Below are 15,623 nucleotides of genomic sequence, written 5' to 3' on the forward strand. Positions count from 1 at the left end.
TTTCGAAGTGAAAACAAGAAGCATTTGTTTCTCCCAAAACACTTATAATACTAAGTGTAAAAATTTTCAACCTTGGCCAGTACGATGCTCAGAGACCAAGGTAGTGATCACACCTCCTGAGGGCAATACCCTCCAGTTCTAGGAATCCTGAACTGAATACCAATGAAAAAAGGGCGGGGTTTGGGAGTGGCATCTCCTTTTTAGGTTTAATTCGCCTTCCTCTCGGGCTTCGACCGTATTACCAACGTTTTTGTAGGCCCTGACGATGCTCTGTTGTACATCAAACTGCATTATTTATTGGTAAAGTAGAGGTGTTAACTAAAGTACAACCAAATCTGATGAGGATACTTGACAGAAGCTTTTAAAAAAACTGTTTTCGAGATAAAAGACTACGGAAGATGTTTAAGAATAAAAATCAACAAAATTTCCAATACTTTTAATGTCAATTCGAGCAGTGATACGTCACCAGTAAACCCTATGTATATGGAAACATAGGCCCTTGACAACTTTTTCAACCAACTTCTCGCCCCAGTCTCTTTATGCAAATAAAGCTCACGGATATCGTAAATGTGTATTGGTTGTATAGTATATACTGTATCTGAATTAAATACAGCGGCAAATGTAACAGTGATAAGACTCCTTCGAAATACCTTGTCACTTGAGTCGTCAAACCAATTGGTTCAAGTGAACACAGAAAGCGAGCGAATCGTGTTGGGGATCACAATAAACTACACAAGTTTTTGGTAGGGAGGGGGACATTGTACCCGGAAGTTCCATTCTCTAATTATCTTTTACGGCGTAATCATTATGTAGATTCCAATGCTACTGTGAAGTTATCTACAGTTGTAGCTAACGTTCTTTCCAGGGAAAACGTGTTTTAATCGAATTATCTCCACTCTCATTATAGGGGCCAGGATCCTGGCAAGATGTCATGGCAACGGTGCGAAGGACTGACGGGCGGCCTCTATCTGGTGGTCCCTGTGTTACCTCCGGTTCAGAAAAGGCTTTGAAGGCGACGTTGTACAGTTATGATGATAGCGCCAAGTCAACGGAACCAATCTGCCTACAGGAGAACGTTGTTTACAATGTGCGAATAAAGATGCCGAAGAGTTTGTTCCCTGGGGAAACAATCCTCATTGATTCGGTAAGAACAAAGATATTTTAAGGAAGTTAAGTTAAAAGGCGCTCGGAAAGGCAGTTGCCACTGCAACAGTGTCTACAAAGGCTTGGAAAAAGGACGGAAACCCTTTTCAAAAGAATGCTACAAAAAGTTATCTTTTTGTTCATGGATAATGAGCTACTTGATTTATGTTGATAAATATGTTTAAAATTAGTTTAGCGGAGGGCTGTGCTGTGTAGAATGCCCCTACCTACCAACAATTCTCATATGGTGCAATTCGATTATTATGTTACACATTTTTAATCCTCTTTTATGATAAGTTCAAGTTTAATCAAGATAGTATTGCAATGAGACTTCATAAGTAACCACTTTTCAACTCGAAAGTTTGCCTAACTTCTGGAGCAAAATTTCCTCCTTGTTCTTTAACGAAAAGCATCGTCACTCTGTTTAGATGAGGCCATTTGTGTTTGATCGAAAAACTTTTTCTTGTTCACGCAGATTGTATTTATCCCGCGCTCAGACTCGGTTAGTATTCTCAAAGGTGCGGGAGCAGATGCCAAGCGCCAACTTTATGACGACACATGCCAGAGATATTACCTCTCAGCCAATCGACGTGACCCAAATGCTCCTGCGCAGTGTCGGGGGCTTCAATTCTCTGTTTCCTCAGTCATCAATGGAGGCGCTCTTCGTAAGTCATTAATTGCTTAGCGTAATAATCTGCGTCATCCGATACGTCGTTTTGTAGGCCTTGTAGTCTTCTTGAAAAGAGGTTGATTCAGATCACGCAGCTCAGGAATTATGTCATTGCTTTTGATAAGGGGTCTTCTCTCTCTCAGCTACAATAATTGCCAATAGTACTTTTAACACTCAGCAATATGCGTTATGTTTTTGTATTTTCAATTCTTTTCGCGAATACTTGCACGCGAATACTCCCGAATACGCGAATACTCCCTTCGCCCAAAACAATGTTTTTAGAAATTAACATAAAAGTCGCAGGAAGAAACATACTTTCTAATTCCGTACGTCATTTGTTAGTAAACCAACTTTGAGGGGAGGGGGATGACTGAATTTGACCTTGAATACTGACTTTTCGCAGACTTGTAGCTTACAGATTAAGTAGGCCCCCTCCTCTCGCACTTTGCTTTTGTTTATACCGCTCGTTTTGAGCGAAGAAGTTATGGTTTTCCACCAAAGGCTCGCATGTGATTAACAAACGTTCTTGTTAAAACTTTCAGCTTGCCAATGTGATCGTGTTGGAACCCGCGCCAATGGCACTAGCGACATCTTGACTTGTGAAGCTGCGGGCGGCCAGTGTCCATGCAAGCCGAATGTTATCGGACGCACTTGTGACAGATGTGCTCCCGGTGCCTATGGATTCAGCTCACAGGGATGCAAAGGTGTGTCTCTTATTCGTATTTCTTAAAACAAGATGTCTGCTGCTACGAGTGTAGTATCGTAGGAGGCAGACTTTAGGTTATATTTTTAACAAAAGGATGGTAGGATGCAGACCTGATTATAGTTTATAAAAAGGAACTTGCTAACGTTTAGACAGAATCACGTTTTCTTCAACCAAATAAAAACAAACCAAATGAACATCAAGTCTCGGGAAAATTTATCTGGCTTTAATAAAAGAAGGAGAGTGTAACTGTGACAGTTTTTGGCCTTTGCAATCGCAGAAAAGGAAATAAAGGATAACTGATTTGTGAAGGCACATGAAATTTACTGTTAATACGATTTAAAGCAGTTGCATTTTTTATACCTTGCTTCGCCATTTTCCTTATATCTTACAATTATCCATTTTTTACCAACCAATGTTTCAGAGTTAAGGTTTAATTTCATGCTGACGAAACTTGGTAACTTTCATCAAAGATCTACATCTTTCATCAAAGATCTTTCATCAAAGACAAAATTCAACTTCTTTCAATTGACAAGTTTTTTAACAGATCGATTTCTGTTTTTTCAGCTTGTAACTGTGATCCTGTTGCATCAAAAAGCCAGTTCTGTGACCTGACCACTGGTCAGTGCTCCTGCATTGATAACGTCGTTGGGAGGCAATGCAACCAATGTCCTGCCAATCATTTCGGCTTTCCAAAATGTAGAAAGTGTGAGTGCAACGGACATTCAACTTCGTGTGATCCAAAGACGGGGGTATGCCAAAATTGTCAACACAACACCGCTGGAGATCATTGCGAAAAGTGTAGCGCAGGGTATTACGGTGATGCAACGAAAGGTGGGAATATTTTCGATGTTCCTTTCTGTCTAAACATCTATACAACTATATATTTATAGTAATGCAGGGGTGAATGCTAGTTTTGAGAAGTAGGCAATGTATTCTCGCGGGGGGGGGGGGGTATTTTGTAAATATATATGCTGGAACAAAATGGAACACCTTTTGAGCATCAAACTTTTTGTTACAAAAGTATTGACACACGTTTCGTATGTACGCTTCAAGAGTCTCATCTTGCATATCAATATCTACCCTGAAGCTGAGTGCTCCCAAATTTGAAGCTAGGGCAGTGGACACTTGTGCATATCTATTTTCTACGCTGAGCCTTCTGTTTTCCAGGAACAAGCAAAGATTGTTCTCGATGCCAATGCCCAGGTGGAAGTAGCGGAAATCAGTTCAGCAAAACATGCTACTTGGATAACGGGGCATCCCCTGCAAAGTTGGTCTGCGATGCTTGTGAGGTAAATGCTTGAGGAGTAATTATTTAAGGGGAATTTAATTTCCAGCCGGTTGCATTAACTTCAGTTTGCATAAAGCGTTTCGGGTGAAGAGTATATGATGTTTGAATCAAACAGCTGTGATCATTAAGAATCTTGAGTACTGAAATAAAATCTTCCCAAATATCTATCTGTGCTTTTTTCAACATGGTGATAGATTTGAAATTTCTTGAAAAGTATATTGTTAGTAAGTATTCTTAATTTGATAAGTGGCTTAGTCCTTATAATTTGTCATAAAATGGCTTAAATCAAGAGCAGAGGTTTTTGAAACCTTAAAGATTCTAACAAATGTTTGTATATGGAAAGCAATCACACTTAGGCCCTCCTTGAATCTGTTCCTTCTCCTTTTTTGATGTAGATAACGAAATTGTTATATATGATTCACAACTATTTTGTAAGCCCGGATGCAATAACAATCCAGTTTACTCTGTCAGCAATAAAGGTGTCTACAATAGTCAAACCCAATCCAGTTTCTCTGTCAGACTGCTAGTAGTATTGTCTCGCCGTTTTTGTCACCCTGTTGATGCCTGATGTTTTTGTTACAGAGAGGGTATACGGGTACTCAGTGTGAGAAGTGTGCCGATGGGTATTTTGGCAAACCTTTGGCACCAGGTGGCAAATGTGAGAAATGTAACTGCAATGGCAATATAAACGCCAATGCTCGCGGCAAATGCGACAGTGTGACAGGCGAATGCTTCAACTGCCAACACAACACCACTGGATTTTATTGTGAGATTTGTCAGAAAGGATTCTTCGGAAACGCACTCAACAGGACTTGCCGAGGTTTGTATTTTATTTCAAATTATCATTTATTTACCCACACATACGTACTGTTATCTTCCATTTAATTAATATAAACATTTTCTTGTTTCAGTTTCATTCATTTTGCTTACTACTGCGCTCCATGACTATGAGGTTTTTTTGTAAATTCCGCTTGTAAATATAAATATATAGGTTTTGTTTAATTTCGTCTAGTAGTTAATTTTTTCATTTGACTGTTTCCTGGCACATTGCGTAGTGTTTTGTTAAAGAAACATTATTGCTGACTGAAAGTTTTCTGTTGCAATAGATCTCCGTGCTAGCTAGATAGTGGACGTTAAAAGTATTGTGTCCAGCTAAAGCAAGCAACTCTTCGGGGGTTTTCAGAAACATTCGCCCCATGTTTCTGAAATTTGGGGATTTTTCATGTCATCGCCCCAGCCATTACGATCATTCTGTTTATCTTCTACACTGCGAGGCTAGCTTTTCATGTGAGCAGTTTTGAATCGCAAGAATACTGACCAATCGCAAGCCGTTATTTTAAAGTTACTTGACAAGTTGGTATTCGCACTCCTTTTATATGGATAAATTTCCTTTAAGCAGATGTTCTGGTGGGAAACGTCATAGAATAACACACCCCTAGAGCAAGCTCAGATGGAAAGCAAAGCATGTTATTTGCTCTGTCTAGAATTGCCTTTGTAGTGAGCTTAGCGCCAGACTGAATAAAAAGAAATTGCATGTTTTGGCTGCTTTTGGATTTATTAACTTGGTTGTCTCATCTCGATTCTCTTGTTGCTATCTGATTGGGTTTTTTGTTATGAATAGGAAAAAAAATCTTATAACCAAGAAAGCTTTTTGTGCTACAAAAGTTTATTCTTCCAAATTGGCAACATTTTTTATCCAACTTTTCTTCATACCAAACTGAAAAAATTTTGTCATTGAGATTTTCAACTTCAAAATACAAAAATTTGGAATCCTTGATTCGTAAAATATTATTGCAATTCGATTGTAGCGAGAACTAAGATAGATATAATATAGAACTCCCGCTAAAGGGTTTTTTGCATTTTGACTCCTTACTAGCAAAGATGATTGGAGGTCCTTCGGTGACACGAGTCAAGTTGAAATAGAAAAATAGACCAATGTACTTTTGACTCGGTTTCTCTAACGTTTAGTTTACTATGTCAAGTCTAGCAGGGACTTTTTATACGGTATTTAACCGTGAAATGAATACTGTTTATTCGTAGAATGCGTTTGCAACAAGAAAGGAAGCGATTCGTCGTCTTCTGCATTCTGTGACCCATCGTCTGGCCAGTGCATCTGTCGCAATCATGTGGTCGGTATACAGTGTGACAAATGCGAACCAGGCTATTGGAACTTGGCCAGTGGCAAGGGCTGTCAGTCGTGTGAATGTGACAAGGAGGGTTCTTTGGAAGCCCAATGTAACCAGGTAAGCGAAAGCGGAAGCTTTTTCACTGAATAGATTTATGTTCGATTTATTGAGGATATTATTGACATTTACAAACCAGCCAGATGATGAAGTCTTATTAGGCCTACAATGTCTGTCAAAATTACTTGTAACACGAGCGATTTGCGTCGTATTTTTATATTTGTCCTTTCTTGGCAAAAAATATTACTGTTGCTCTCCTCTTCCCCCCCCCCCCCAACAGTCTTGATAATTTAGGCAAACATCATTAAGGTAAAGGAAAAGGGTTGGCTTAATTCACCCTTTAAAACTGACTTTAGTGTTCCAAGACTTTTGCCAGGAGTGTAGCAATTAAGCTTGTTGCTAGGTCAGTCAAGATTAAGAATTTTTCTATAAAGCTCAACAAATATTACTGGTCTCGAAATTTTTTTATTGATTTTTTATCGTTGGTTGAATACCATAGCATTCGTTAAAGGAAACGAAATTGAACATGCTGTGATTGATCGTTTCAGCTTGATGGTCAGTGCAGATGCCGAACTGGTTTTGGCGGCAGGACTTGTTCTGACTGCGAAGATGGCTTCTGGGGCGATCCTAAGGCTTCTGGGTGTAAAGGTAGACTGATAACTGTTTAACGTAGCACTATATTTCTCTAAAGGAAACACCTTTACAATAATACAGATATGAAAAAGATAAGGAGATATGAAGTAGAAAAAGAATCAAAAAGTATATTTTTAAAAGCGCCTGCACTTTCTTTGAATCATTTGTTGTTACTGGCTAAGTAATCTTTTCTTATGATAGTGACAAACTTTAATTCCAAAATATTAAATCTTGCTACTAGTCCACCAAAACAAGAAGGTGTTAAGTAGAGTAATCTGACCAATTTCAATTGATTTACTTCAAGTTAGAAAGTTTGATATATTTTGTTTATATTGCTATTCTTCCATTTTGCAAAGCTTCTGAATATGGATTTGCTCGAAAAACGAGTTTTAATTTTTCAAGTAGTGTTTGCATTTTTGGAAAATAGCTTTTTGGATGCTGACATAAAAAGATGTGCTATTTCTTGCGCAGAAAATCTTTTTTTGAAATTACCATTTTGGGCAGAGCTTCTTTCTGGTTAAGATTGGCAAAATTCTATTTTTGTTATTATGGCCATTCCAGTTAAAGATATATTGCTATATATTCACAGCATTTGGTACTTTCAGTTACTGACGTTAAGTGAACAGACTTTGAGAAGAGTAACTCTCATTTTTCTCCGCAGCCTGCCTGTGTAACCCAGCTGGCTCTCTCAATAGCCAGTGTAACAGAAAGACCGGCAAATGCAAGTGCAGGCCCGGTGTGATTGGTGATCGATGTGACATGTGCGATGCACAAACAACAGGCGTAATGCCAAAATGCGAAAGGTGCCACCCTTGCTACGACCAATGGGACGAAATAATCAGCAAGTTGGAGAAAAACATGACTAACTATGTTGCAGGGTCAAATATTTCTAGCTATTTTGCTACTTATGACCTGGAACTGGAAACACTCAAGGGCACCATGAAAGATCTTGACAAAATCTTATTGGACAGACGTTTGAGTGCCAGTGATGTAAACAAATTCAGAAAGGAGCTTGATATGTTTAGGAAGAATCTTACAAGCATCAATTCTAAGTCCCATGCTGTTTTCAAATCGCTCGGGAACACAACTAACAGAACCATACAAGCAAACGAAGAGCTTGACCGTCTAAAAGAGTACTTAAATAGTCTGCTCCAAAGGGTAAGTGTGCCTGTAAATTAATGCTTATAGAATAGATGGTTGTTTAAATACGAGAATTCTAAGCATTGTGTTTGTAAATGCGGACGTCTTGTTTTATTGACACTTTGAACCCGTCTTGTTGCTATTGTTAGGGAAAACAGCTCAAGATGAACATGACAGATATTGCTTATGGGGATGTTGGATATGCATACAATGTGACACTTGATAGCGAAAAGAGGTCCCTTTCTGCTGACAGAACCATTAGCAGGGCTTTGAAATCTCTGAATGAATCAAAGGAGTACCGAATAAAGATGGATAAGGAAGTTGTGAATGCCAACCCAAAATTCAGCGACTTACACTCCAGCAACGAGCTGATGCTTGGGCAATTGACCGTCAAACTGAACGAACTTGAACGCATTTTGAACGAAACAAATATGGTCTTATGTGGAGACAAATGTGGTCGTTGCACACACAAGGGTTGTGGCATGTGTGGAGGAGGAAACTGCACAGGGGTTAAGGACCTTGCACAGGCAGCATTAGCAAAAGCCCGTAAAGCAGAAGAAGCCATGAGAAACAAAGAAGGTAATGAAGGGTATTGGGAAAACATTCACAGAATCCAGGGGCCAGGGGTTGTCTGATCGTAGTATCTGCTGTTGAACTGGTTTTAATATAACGCCATTTAGTTCTTTACAAATCGGGATTTAAGGATGGGGTGTTTCTGTATTGCTCGGGGAAAAGGCTAGGGACATTGTGGGACTAGTTCTCAAAGGAGTAAGTAAAATGAAGTAATTTTGTAACCTGAAGGTTTCATTAAATTTTAAAAACTTAGAAGATGTATTAAGAGAATGGAAAGAGATAAACTGAGTTGGGCGCTAGGTAACTTTTGAAATAACAGAAACCTTTACAACACTTGCGTTGGTATTTTATTTTTCATCTGGATTATACTGTAGTTAAACTTTTATGTTTTATTCCATATCTACCTGTTGCATACGAATTTTTATTTGGTCTATCTTTGGCATCCCATTGTAAAAATAAACTTTATACTATCTTCCCACTTAGGCACCGCCAAGATGCTGATGAGGGAAGTACAGGAGAGTGAGACAGCCGTCATGAACGCAATGAAGAAATCAAAACAGGCAATGGATGATGCGATGAAGGCGAAACGCATTGGAGAAGCAGCGGCAAGGAATATCACCATGCTTATCAAGGTACTGCAAAGGGGCTAGTGGTTCAATTAAAGCTGTTTTAAGTTCACTATAATAACTGATTATCGTTAGTTCATTAATTTGTTTTCTTTTATTCGCTCATTCATTCAGTCATTCATTCACTCATTCGTTCTTTCACTTATTGATTCATTCATTCATTCATTCATTCGCTCATTTATGCGTTTTATTCAGCCATTCATCCAATCAGTCAGTCATTCGCTAATTTATTTATTCGTTTATTTATTTTATTTGCTCATTCATTCGTTCATTTATTTACTCTTTCATTCAGTCATTCGCTCATTCAGTCAGTCAATCAGCTAGTCAGTCAGTCATAAATTAATTGATTAATTAATTAATTGATTAATTAATTCATTAATTCATTTATTTGCTCGTTCAATCATTCATTTATTTACTCTTTAATTCAGTCATTCGTTCATTCATTCATTCAGCCATTCATTTGTCGGTTAACCATTTGCACGCTCAAACCTATTCTTCATCAACTGAGTGATTTTCTTCAATTACCAACTCCAGTGATCAATGAACACGTTACTTTGTGTTCAATAGTTGCTTAATGTCCATCGTAAGTTAGCTTAGCTAGTCTTGATTTCTAATACTTACTTTCTTCCATTTATTCCCGGCAAAACTGTTGTTATCCATCAAACATCTACTTCTAGGACATCTACGACTTCCTCAATGCCACTTACCACCACCCTGAAAAGAGCGAACAACTTGCAAAGATGACACTAGCTTTGAACATTTCATTGACGCCAAGTGAGATCACCAGTCTTGCTACTCAAATCAATGAAACTGTGAGAAACTTGACCAATGTCAAATCAATATTGGATGCAGCCAATGACGATTATATCAATGCCCAGGAATTGAAGCGGCGAGCCTTGCAAGCTCAGTATGTTTCGTTTTGAATTTTTCGCAACTGTATTATCCTTTTGTGTAACCTTTCTTAGAAAATTGACGTTTTGAAAGAGTCATGCTCATAGTTTAGAAGAAGGTGGAAACTTTTGGATATTAAAAGGAAAAGGTAACAGAATTTGTAGAACTGGTCATTTAGCCATAATTTCCAAGCACTTAACTTGCCTATGGAAAGGTGCCTTTTGGAATCCAACTATCTACTAACCCTCTCCCCCTTTTCCTTGCATACACCCTCCGAGCTAAGACGTGTTATAAACTCGACGTTATATGACACAGTGAAGCTTTTCGTATGACACTTTTTGATGTATTATAACTTCAAGTAAACCTTTTTAGCAATCTTCTTCCCCTAAAAAATTATTTACATATAGTAAAAGATGTTAGAGACACATGGAAAATTATATGGAAGTTTTGATGTTTTCTCCCTACTATTTATACTTTGAAGATTTTTATTGACCTTTTAAATATCCCATTTTGAAACTTAGTAAGTTCTTAGAAAAGTGAACGCCAGAGGTCATTTCTAGCAAGGGGATTTCGAGGTCTTAGGGTTTTAGGACTAAAGTTTTTGGTAAAAATTTTATTGTTTTCGATATTGTTAAAATAAATTTTGAATTGTACATGTCTGTTGAAAGAAAAATGTGGAAACCCTGGCCTTTTAAAATTCAAAATGCTCAAATAGAAAGCATTTTGTTCCAGCATTGTATCATTTACGCACTCAATTGATAGCTATCACAATTGCTTACTTTTTTGTCTTCCTTATGATCATAAGTTTTTTGTAATTAGAAAATTTTATTTCCACAAATGCTCTATTTAGCCTCCCTCTCTAATACCCACACCACCCTGAGCAGAAAAATTAAATAACGTAACAAAATATTCTTGACAGTAAACAAGTGGCTTTGGGAAATGATTTTTTGTAAAACAACCTGAGGCCTTCCAAGTGTAATTTATCAAATGGCTGTCTATGACATACTCTGGAATGCAGTAAACATGAAGTAAACTCTTTTTAGCCCTACCCCCCCCCCCCCCTTCACAATCTATACAAGGAAAGGTAAAAAAGACAAATTTGAACACATAAAGCAATCTTTTGATGTGCTCTTTGCACTTTCTACATTGATAAATTTTATTTGCCTTTAATATATACCCGATCCACAAGAAACTTTGTAATATTTAAACTGCTAAGACAGCAACTAAAAATAGGCAACCTTGCCTCTAATTCTCAAATAATAACATCCCTAAAAGCCCAGCCACCCATATTTTGCTCCTAAAGACCCTTTATTGTAGCTTTCCAAAATTGAGCTCATTCTATGCGAAACAATCTCAACTTGTTTGTTTTTGTTTGAAGGGAGTTTGCCCAGAATGTCTCGGCTTCTGCTGAAGATGTTATCCTACTAATGGTTGAATTACGTGAAACACAGTCCACTGCAACGCAAATGCACGATACAGCATCGGCCACTTACAAGCGTTTGTCAGAAAAACTGAAGTCAGTAAGTATGGTGCTGCTGTTATCTCAAGCGTTCTACGATCACTGTTAAACAGTAAATCATTGATCGATTGATTAAGGCTTCCACACTTAATTTTTCCTTGTATATCGATATGTTTGTGATTTCTTCCTTTTTTGTTGTTTGCTCCAGCAATGAGTTTGGAAACCCCTAGTGTGTGCTGGAAAAATATTCTTAGACTTTTTCAACAAACATAAGTACATAGGACATTGCATTGTATCTGAATTACAATTTTCTAAATTTTTTTTCAAGCTACGAGCTGACATCGCCAAGCTGAATGTAACTCTTATGAAGGCTGACGCTACAACTTCCATTATGGCAAAGACGGCAGATATGGTAGAGAGGCTGAATAATGAGAACAGGCAGAACCTCACAAATGCTGAAAGTGCAACAACAAAGGCTGTTGCCGATGCCAATCAAGCCGGCAAGGTAATTCCAGTTGTTTTTTTTCGTCTATCTTTATGCGTAACTTAGTCATTAACTCAAAGCAGCCTAAAAAGAGGTGCTCTCAATGGTTTGTTTTGCAAGTGTCTGCCTTAAAATATAAAGTATACAAGAATCAAACGTGACATCCCCTCACAATAATCGTAAACAATGACTATGCCATCAGCAGTTACCAAGGCTGACAACAATGAGATACATATTTTGCTAATTCATTCAAAGTTCAAAAGTTGGAGTTACATCCAGTGGCGGTGCCAGCTACTGCAGAGTGGGAGGGTAATGGGCGTGGCCAATGACACCACTGCTAGTGAGGTTAATTTTCCTTAGGAAATATCCTAATACCTAGCACTTTTTAATCAATTTCTAGAAGAAACAAATGGACCATCTTTTGATAAAAATGGGGAGGGGTTAATTACACTTTTTTACTAGGAATCATAGCCTTGGGTTTTTGTAGTAGAAGTTTCTTAATTTTGACCCTATTTCAACGCAAAAAGTTTTTAAAGGTTTTTTAATATTACAACGAAAAAACGACACTTAAAAGAGCAACAGATCGTTGTTGTTTCGATAATTGGTACTACTACCAACAAGAATCTGTACCTTGGAAGCGGTGTGGAAAGAGTTAATTATTTAAAGTAGCATGAGAATCGTGTACTATGGACATGTGGGGATTCTAAAAAAAAGCAAGCATTTCTGCAGCTTTTCAGAATAGAATTGGGATTCTCTGCAGTAACACCAACATAATTAAATCTGCAAGTTTGTCCATAACTTGTTTCTGTTCTGATTTTCAGCTTTCTTCGACCATTAAAGGAAATTTCAGCAACGTCCACAAACAGATCCTGGAGCGTTCTGCTGGACTAGATGACGCAAAACGGCGGGCAGAGAAACTAGTTGCTAATGCCCGTGCAATGTACTTGAAAACTTTGGCCAAAATTTCTGAACTTGAAGGTATGTAGTTTTCAAAGAAATTTTTTTGCTTAAGAGAATATGAAAATATCACGAAATGGCCTTTGGAGTTCCATTGAGTTGGGATTCAGGGATAGAATTAAGGAGTGTTATGTTCAGAATTTTGAAGCTAGGAATATTCCATTTTAATCTTATCCCCAAGCAACTTTGAAATTTCCCTGCTTTGACAATCTTCACAAATGTCCTGTTACAGATGATAGAATACAAAAATGCCTACTATGTTAGGTGTTAAAACGAAGTATTGCTGGCGAATCTGCTTAGTCAGGGAAAAACTTGTCAATCTATAGCCACCAAACAAACGAAGACTGTTGATGAACTGGTTTTATTTTGACAAATGGCCTCTCTTAATAAATTTTACCTCAGACTCTAAATTGATTCTTGCTTTTTAGACCTGGGTCTCGAATACACAAAACGCGAAATTCGCGCCAAGGATCTCGCTGATGAACTAGCCAAGCTTGAGAAGAGAATTGCTCTCTTACTGAAGCAAATCCAGACGATAACACAATGTCATACTGATTGCAACCCGAATATTGAAGGTTTCTGCGAAGATCTGCAGATAACTATTAACAAGAAATAGAACTTTTTTGAATATTAGTCATGCATCAAAAGGTGAAATTCTTTTTTCTACCATTCCTGCAACGAATCTCACTTTACGATTTTTTAACCGTGACAAGTCTTAATGTTTAAGTTGTAAAATTAATGTTTAAATTTTCCTATGAATGTTATACCATCAAATGTGTTGTCGGGAAGTTAGAAATAGTTTCTTTGCAAAATGAATGCGTAATTCTCTTACTCAAGCCTTTGTTTCTAGTTGAACCAACGATCTCACTTTCAAGATGGATAGGACATGTCCTCTCCATTTATCGCCAAGACTAATTTTTTAATCCATCCTAATCTGAAAAAAATTGAAAAAAGGGTAAATGAGGGTATGGCTTCAAAATGTTTCACCTTAGTCCTTCTCAGGTGCTGAAAGCTGTTTCCAGGTTTGCTTGGGATGTCTGTGGCTTTTATAAGATAAAGAATGATATTGAAGCACCAATGCAATTGATGTAGGGTATTTCGATGGGTGTCGGGTATTTCAATGGATGTCGGGTATTTCAATGAATGTCGGGTATTTCAGTTGGTGTGGGGTATTTCAATCGGTGTGGGGTGGTGGTGTGTGGCTGTACCTCAGCCTGTCACAAGAGCTTCTTGGTTTGCTGAATTTTGATCGTGTTTATTACTAATCTAATGTTGATCAAATTGTTCTATATTGATCAATTTGTTCACTCGTGCTTTCATTGTGTTGTGTTAGTTTGTTACTTTTGGTTGTCTGTGTCTATTTTTGTAAATACAATAAATATTTTTGTATTTGTTTCAACAGATAAAGACCCTGCTGTCTAGCCCAAGATTCAATGCAAAAGTGAAAGGACCCAATGAAAAGAAACACAACGTATATTTATTAGAAGTTATTTCTTTGTTATCACGATTTTGATGGGCAAAGGTGGGCCTTGCCTCAAACAGTAGATTGTCTTTGCTGGATTGTATGAATCGAGAATGTAACTGTTTGTATGCAAAAACGTTTGTGAATCCATTAATAGTTAGCCTTAACATTTCTCCCATGCTGTTGACTGAAGGTAAATATTCTTTGGTGAAGCCTCGTTTCTACGTCATGAAGATATCGACTTTTTCATCTGATATAGAACCTCCAGTTTGTTTTTGTTGTCAAAATCAAGCCCTTTACCTAGCTTTCAGAGCACAACAGAGCCACAGCTAAGACTAACAATTGTTAGATCTAGGTCCTAATAATTTTTCACCATCTCTTTGAATATTTGCCATCGTCTGCTATGTATTTATGCGTGTTTATGTATCTAATGGAGATAGTATTATAATCTTAAAAAAGTAATTTTACTAGATCTTTTAATAATCACAATATATCTTAGTTTGATTAAATAAAAGAAACCACTACGGTTTAGATGCCACGTTTAATCGATTCTTTTTACAGCTAGTTGACAGTTTTTAACTTGGTTGCTTTCTCACAATATATACCTTTGATATACATTTTAATATCAAATTTCACATAAACTCCCCTTTTTATTGTTTAATCAGTGACCTATGGTGCCATCTATGATCTAATTTAGATATGATATGCTTTTATAAAGCGCTTACTTCACTGTGATTTGGTTCTTATAGTTTACAATAGTTATTTACCAAACCAATTCATCCGTTTAGTCTTTATCATAGTACTGTGTATGACAAGCCGTCAATGTGCGCTGGTCTTTCAAGTTGTGACAGTGCACGATGGGACAAATGATTGGTGACAAATAATGGTTTTATAACAGTCCTATTTCTCAATATTTATAGCCGTGTTGAGGCATCCTGTATGTTACGGCAATTATGAGAAGATTTTATCTTGTATCCAGTGCTATGTAATTGTGTATTTTAATACAGAGCTTTGTAATCATTAGATGTGTTTATCAATGTTTATAACGGAATTTCACCATGAATATCTTCGCTTGCCAATAAGCTCAGCTCTCTCTGTAAACAATGTATAATTGCTACGCGTATAAGAGTTTCTTATTTTATTGTAACGTTGAATTTTATTGTTATAGAAAAACTGATTCTGTTTCAAACTTGCGCTCCAAATGTGGTCCTGTACTTGTTACTTTAAACCCTGTGCTCACGTATCGTGTCAAGTCTTGTATTTATTTTATCATAGGCCTATGAAGGAACCCGGACTGTCGTTAGTTGTGCCTTACCGGACTAAATGAAGAAAGAGACCAAGCTGCCCCTTGAAGTAGTTATCTTTGCCCATTGTCCGGCTTTGGAATTTCAAATCCTCGTCCCGTTAA

The 15,623-nt window shown here is 37.5% G+C and overlaps 1 protein-coding gene across 1 annotated transcript in view; it reads left to right on the forward strand.

The window, feature by feature from the left end:
- The window catches only part of LOC135692469 (laminin subunit beta-1), a 32,977-nt gene extending 17,573 nt beyond the window's left edge, over window positions 1-15,404 (forward strand). Inside the window, exons 12-28 of the mRNA XM_065210595.2 lie at window positions 908-1,144; window positions 1,619-1,808; window positions 2,356-2,517; window positions 3,084-3,350; window positions 3,687-3,808; window positions 4,390-4,627; window positions 5,848-6,050; window positions 6,539-6,638; window positions 7,285-7,781; window positions 7,913-8,342; window positions 8,820-8,968; window positions 9,640-9,869; window positions 11,232-11,373; window positions 11,641-11,817; window positions 12,618-12,774; window positions 13,182-13,401; window positions 14,156-15,404. Coding sequence (XP_065066667.2) covers window positions 908-1,144; window positions 1,619-1,808; window positions 2,356-2,517; window positions 3,084-3,350; window positions 3,687-3,808; window positions 4,390-4,627; window positions 5,848-6,050; window positions 6,539-6,638; window positions 7,285-7,781; window positions 7,913-8,342; window positions 8,820-8,968; window positions 9,640-9,869; window positions 11,232-11,373; window positions 11,641-11,817; window positions 12,618-12,774; window positions 13,182-13,369 — 3,489 coding nt within the window. The 3' untranslated portion in view covers window positions 13,370-13,401; window positions 14,156-15,404. The remainder of the gene's footprint in view (window positions 1-907; window positions 1,145-1,618; window positions 1,809-2,355; window positions 2,518-3,083; window positions 3,351-3,686; window positions 3,809-4,389; window positions 4,628-5,847; window positions 6,051-6,538; window positions 6,639-7,284; window positions 7,782-7,912; window positions 8,343-8,819; window positions 8,969-9,639; window positions 9,870-11,231; window positions 11,374-11,640; window positions 11,818-12,617; window positions 12,775-13,181; window positions 13,402-14,155) is intronic.
- The last annotated feature ends 219 nt before the right edge of the window (window positions 15,405-15,623 follow it).

Source organism: Rhopilema esculentum, chromosome 3, assembly GCF_057945365.1.
Source record: "Rhopilema esculentum isolate cy_ngs chromosome 3, ASM5794536v1, whole genome shotgun sequence".
NCBI classification, from domain to species: domain Eukaryota; kingdom Metazoa; phylum Cnidaria; class Scyphozoa; order Rhizostomeae; family Rhizostomatidae; genus Rhopilema; species Rhopilema esculentum.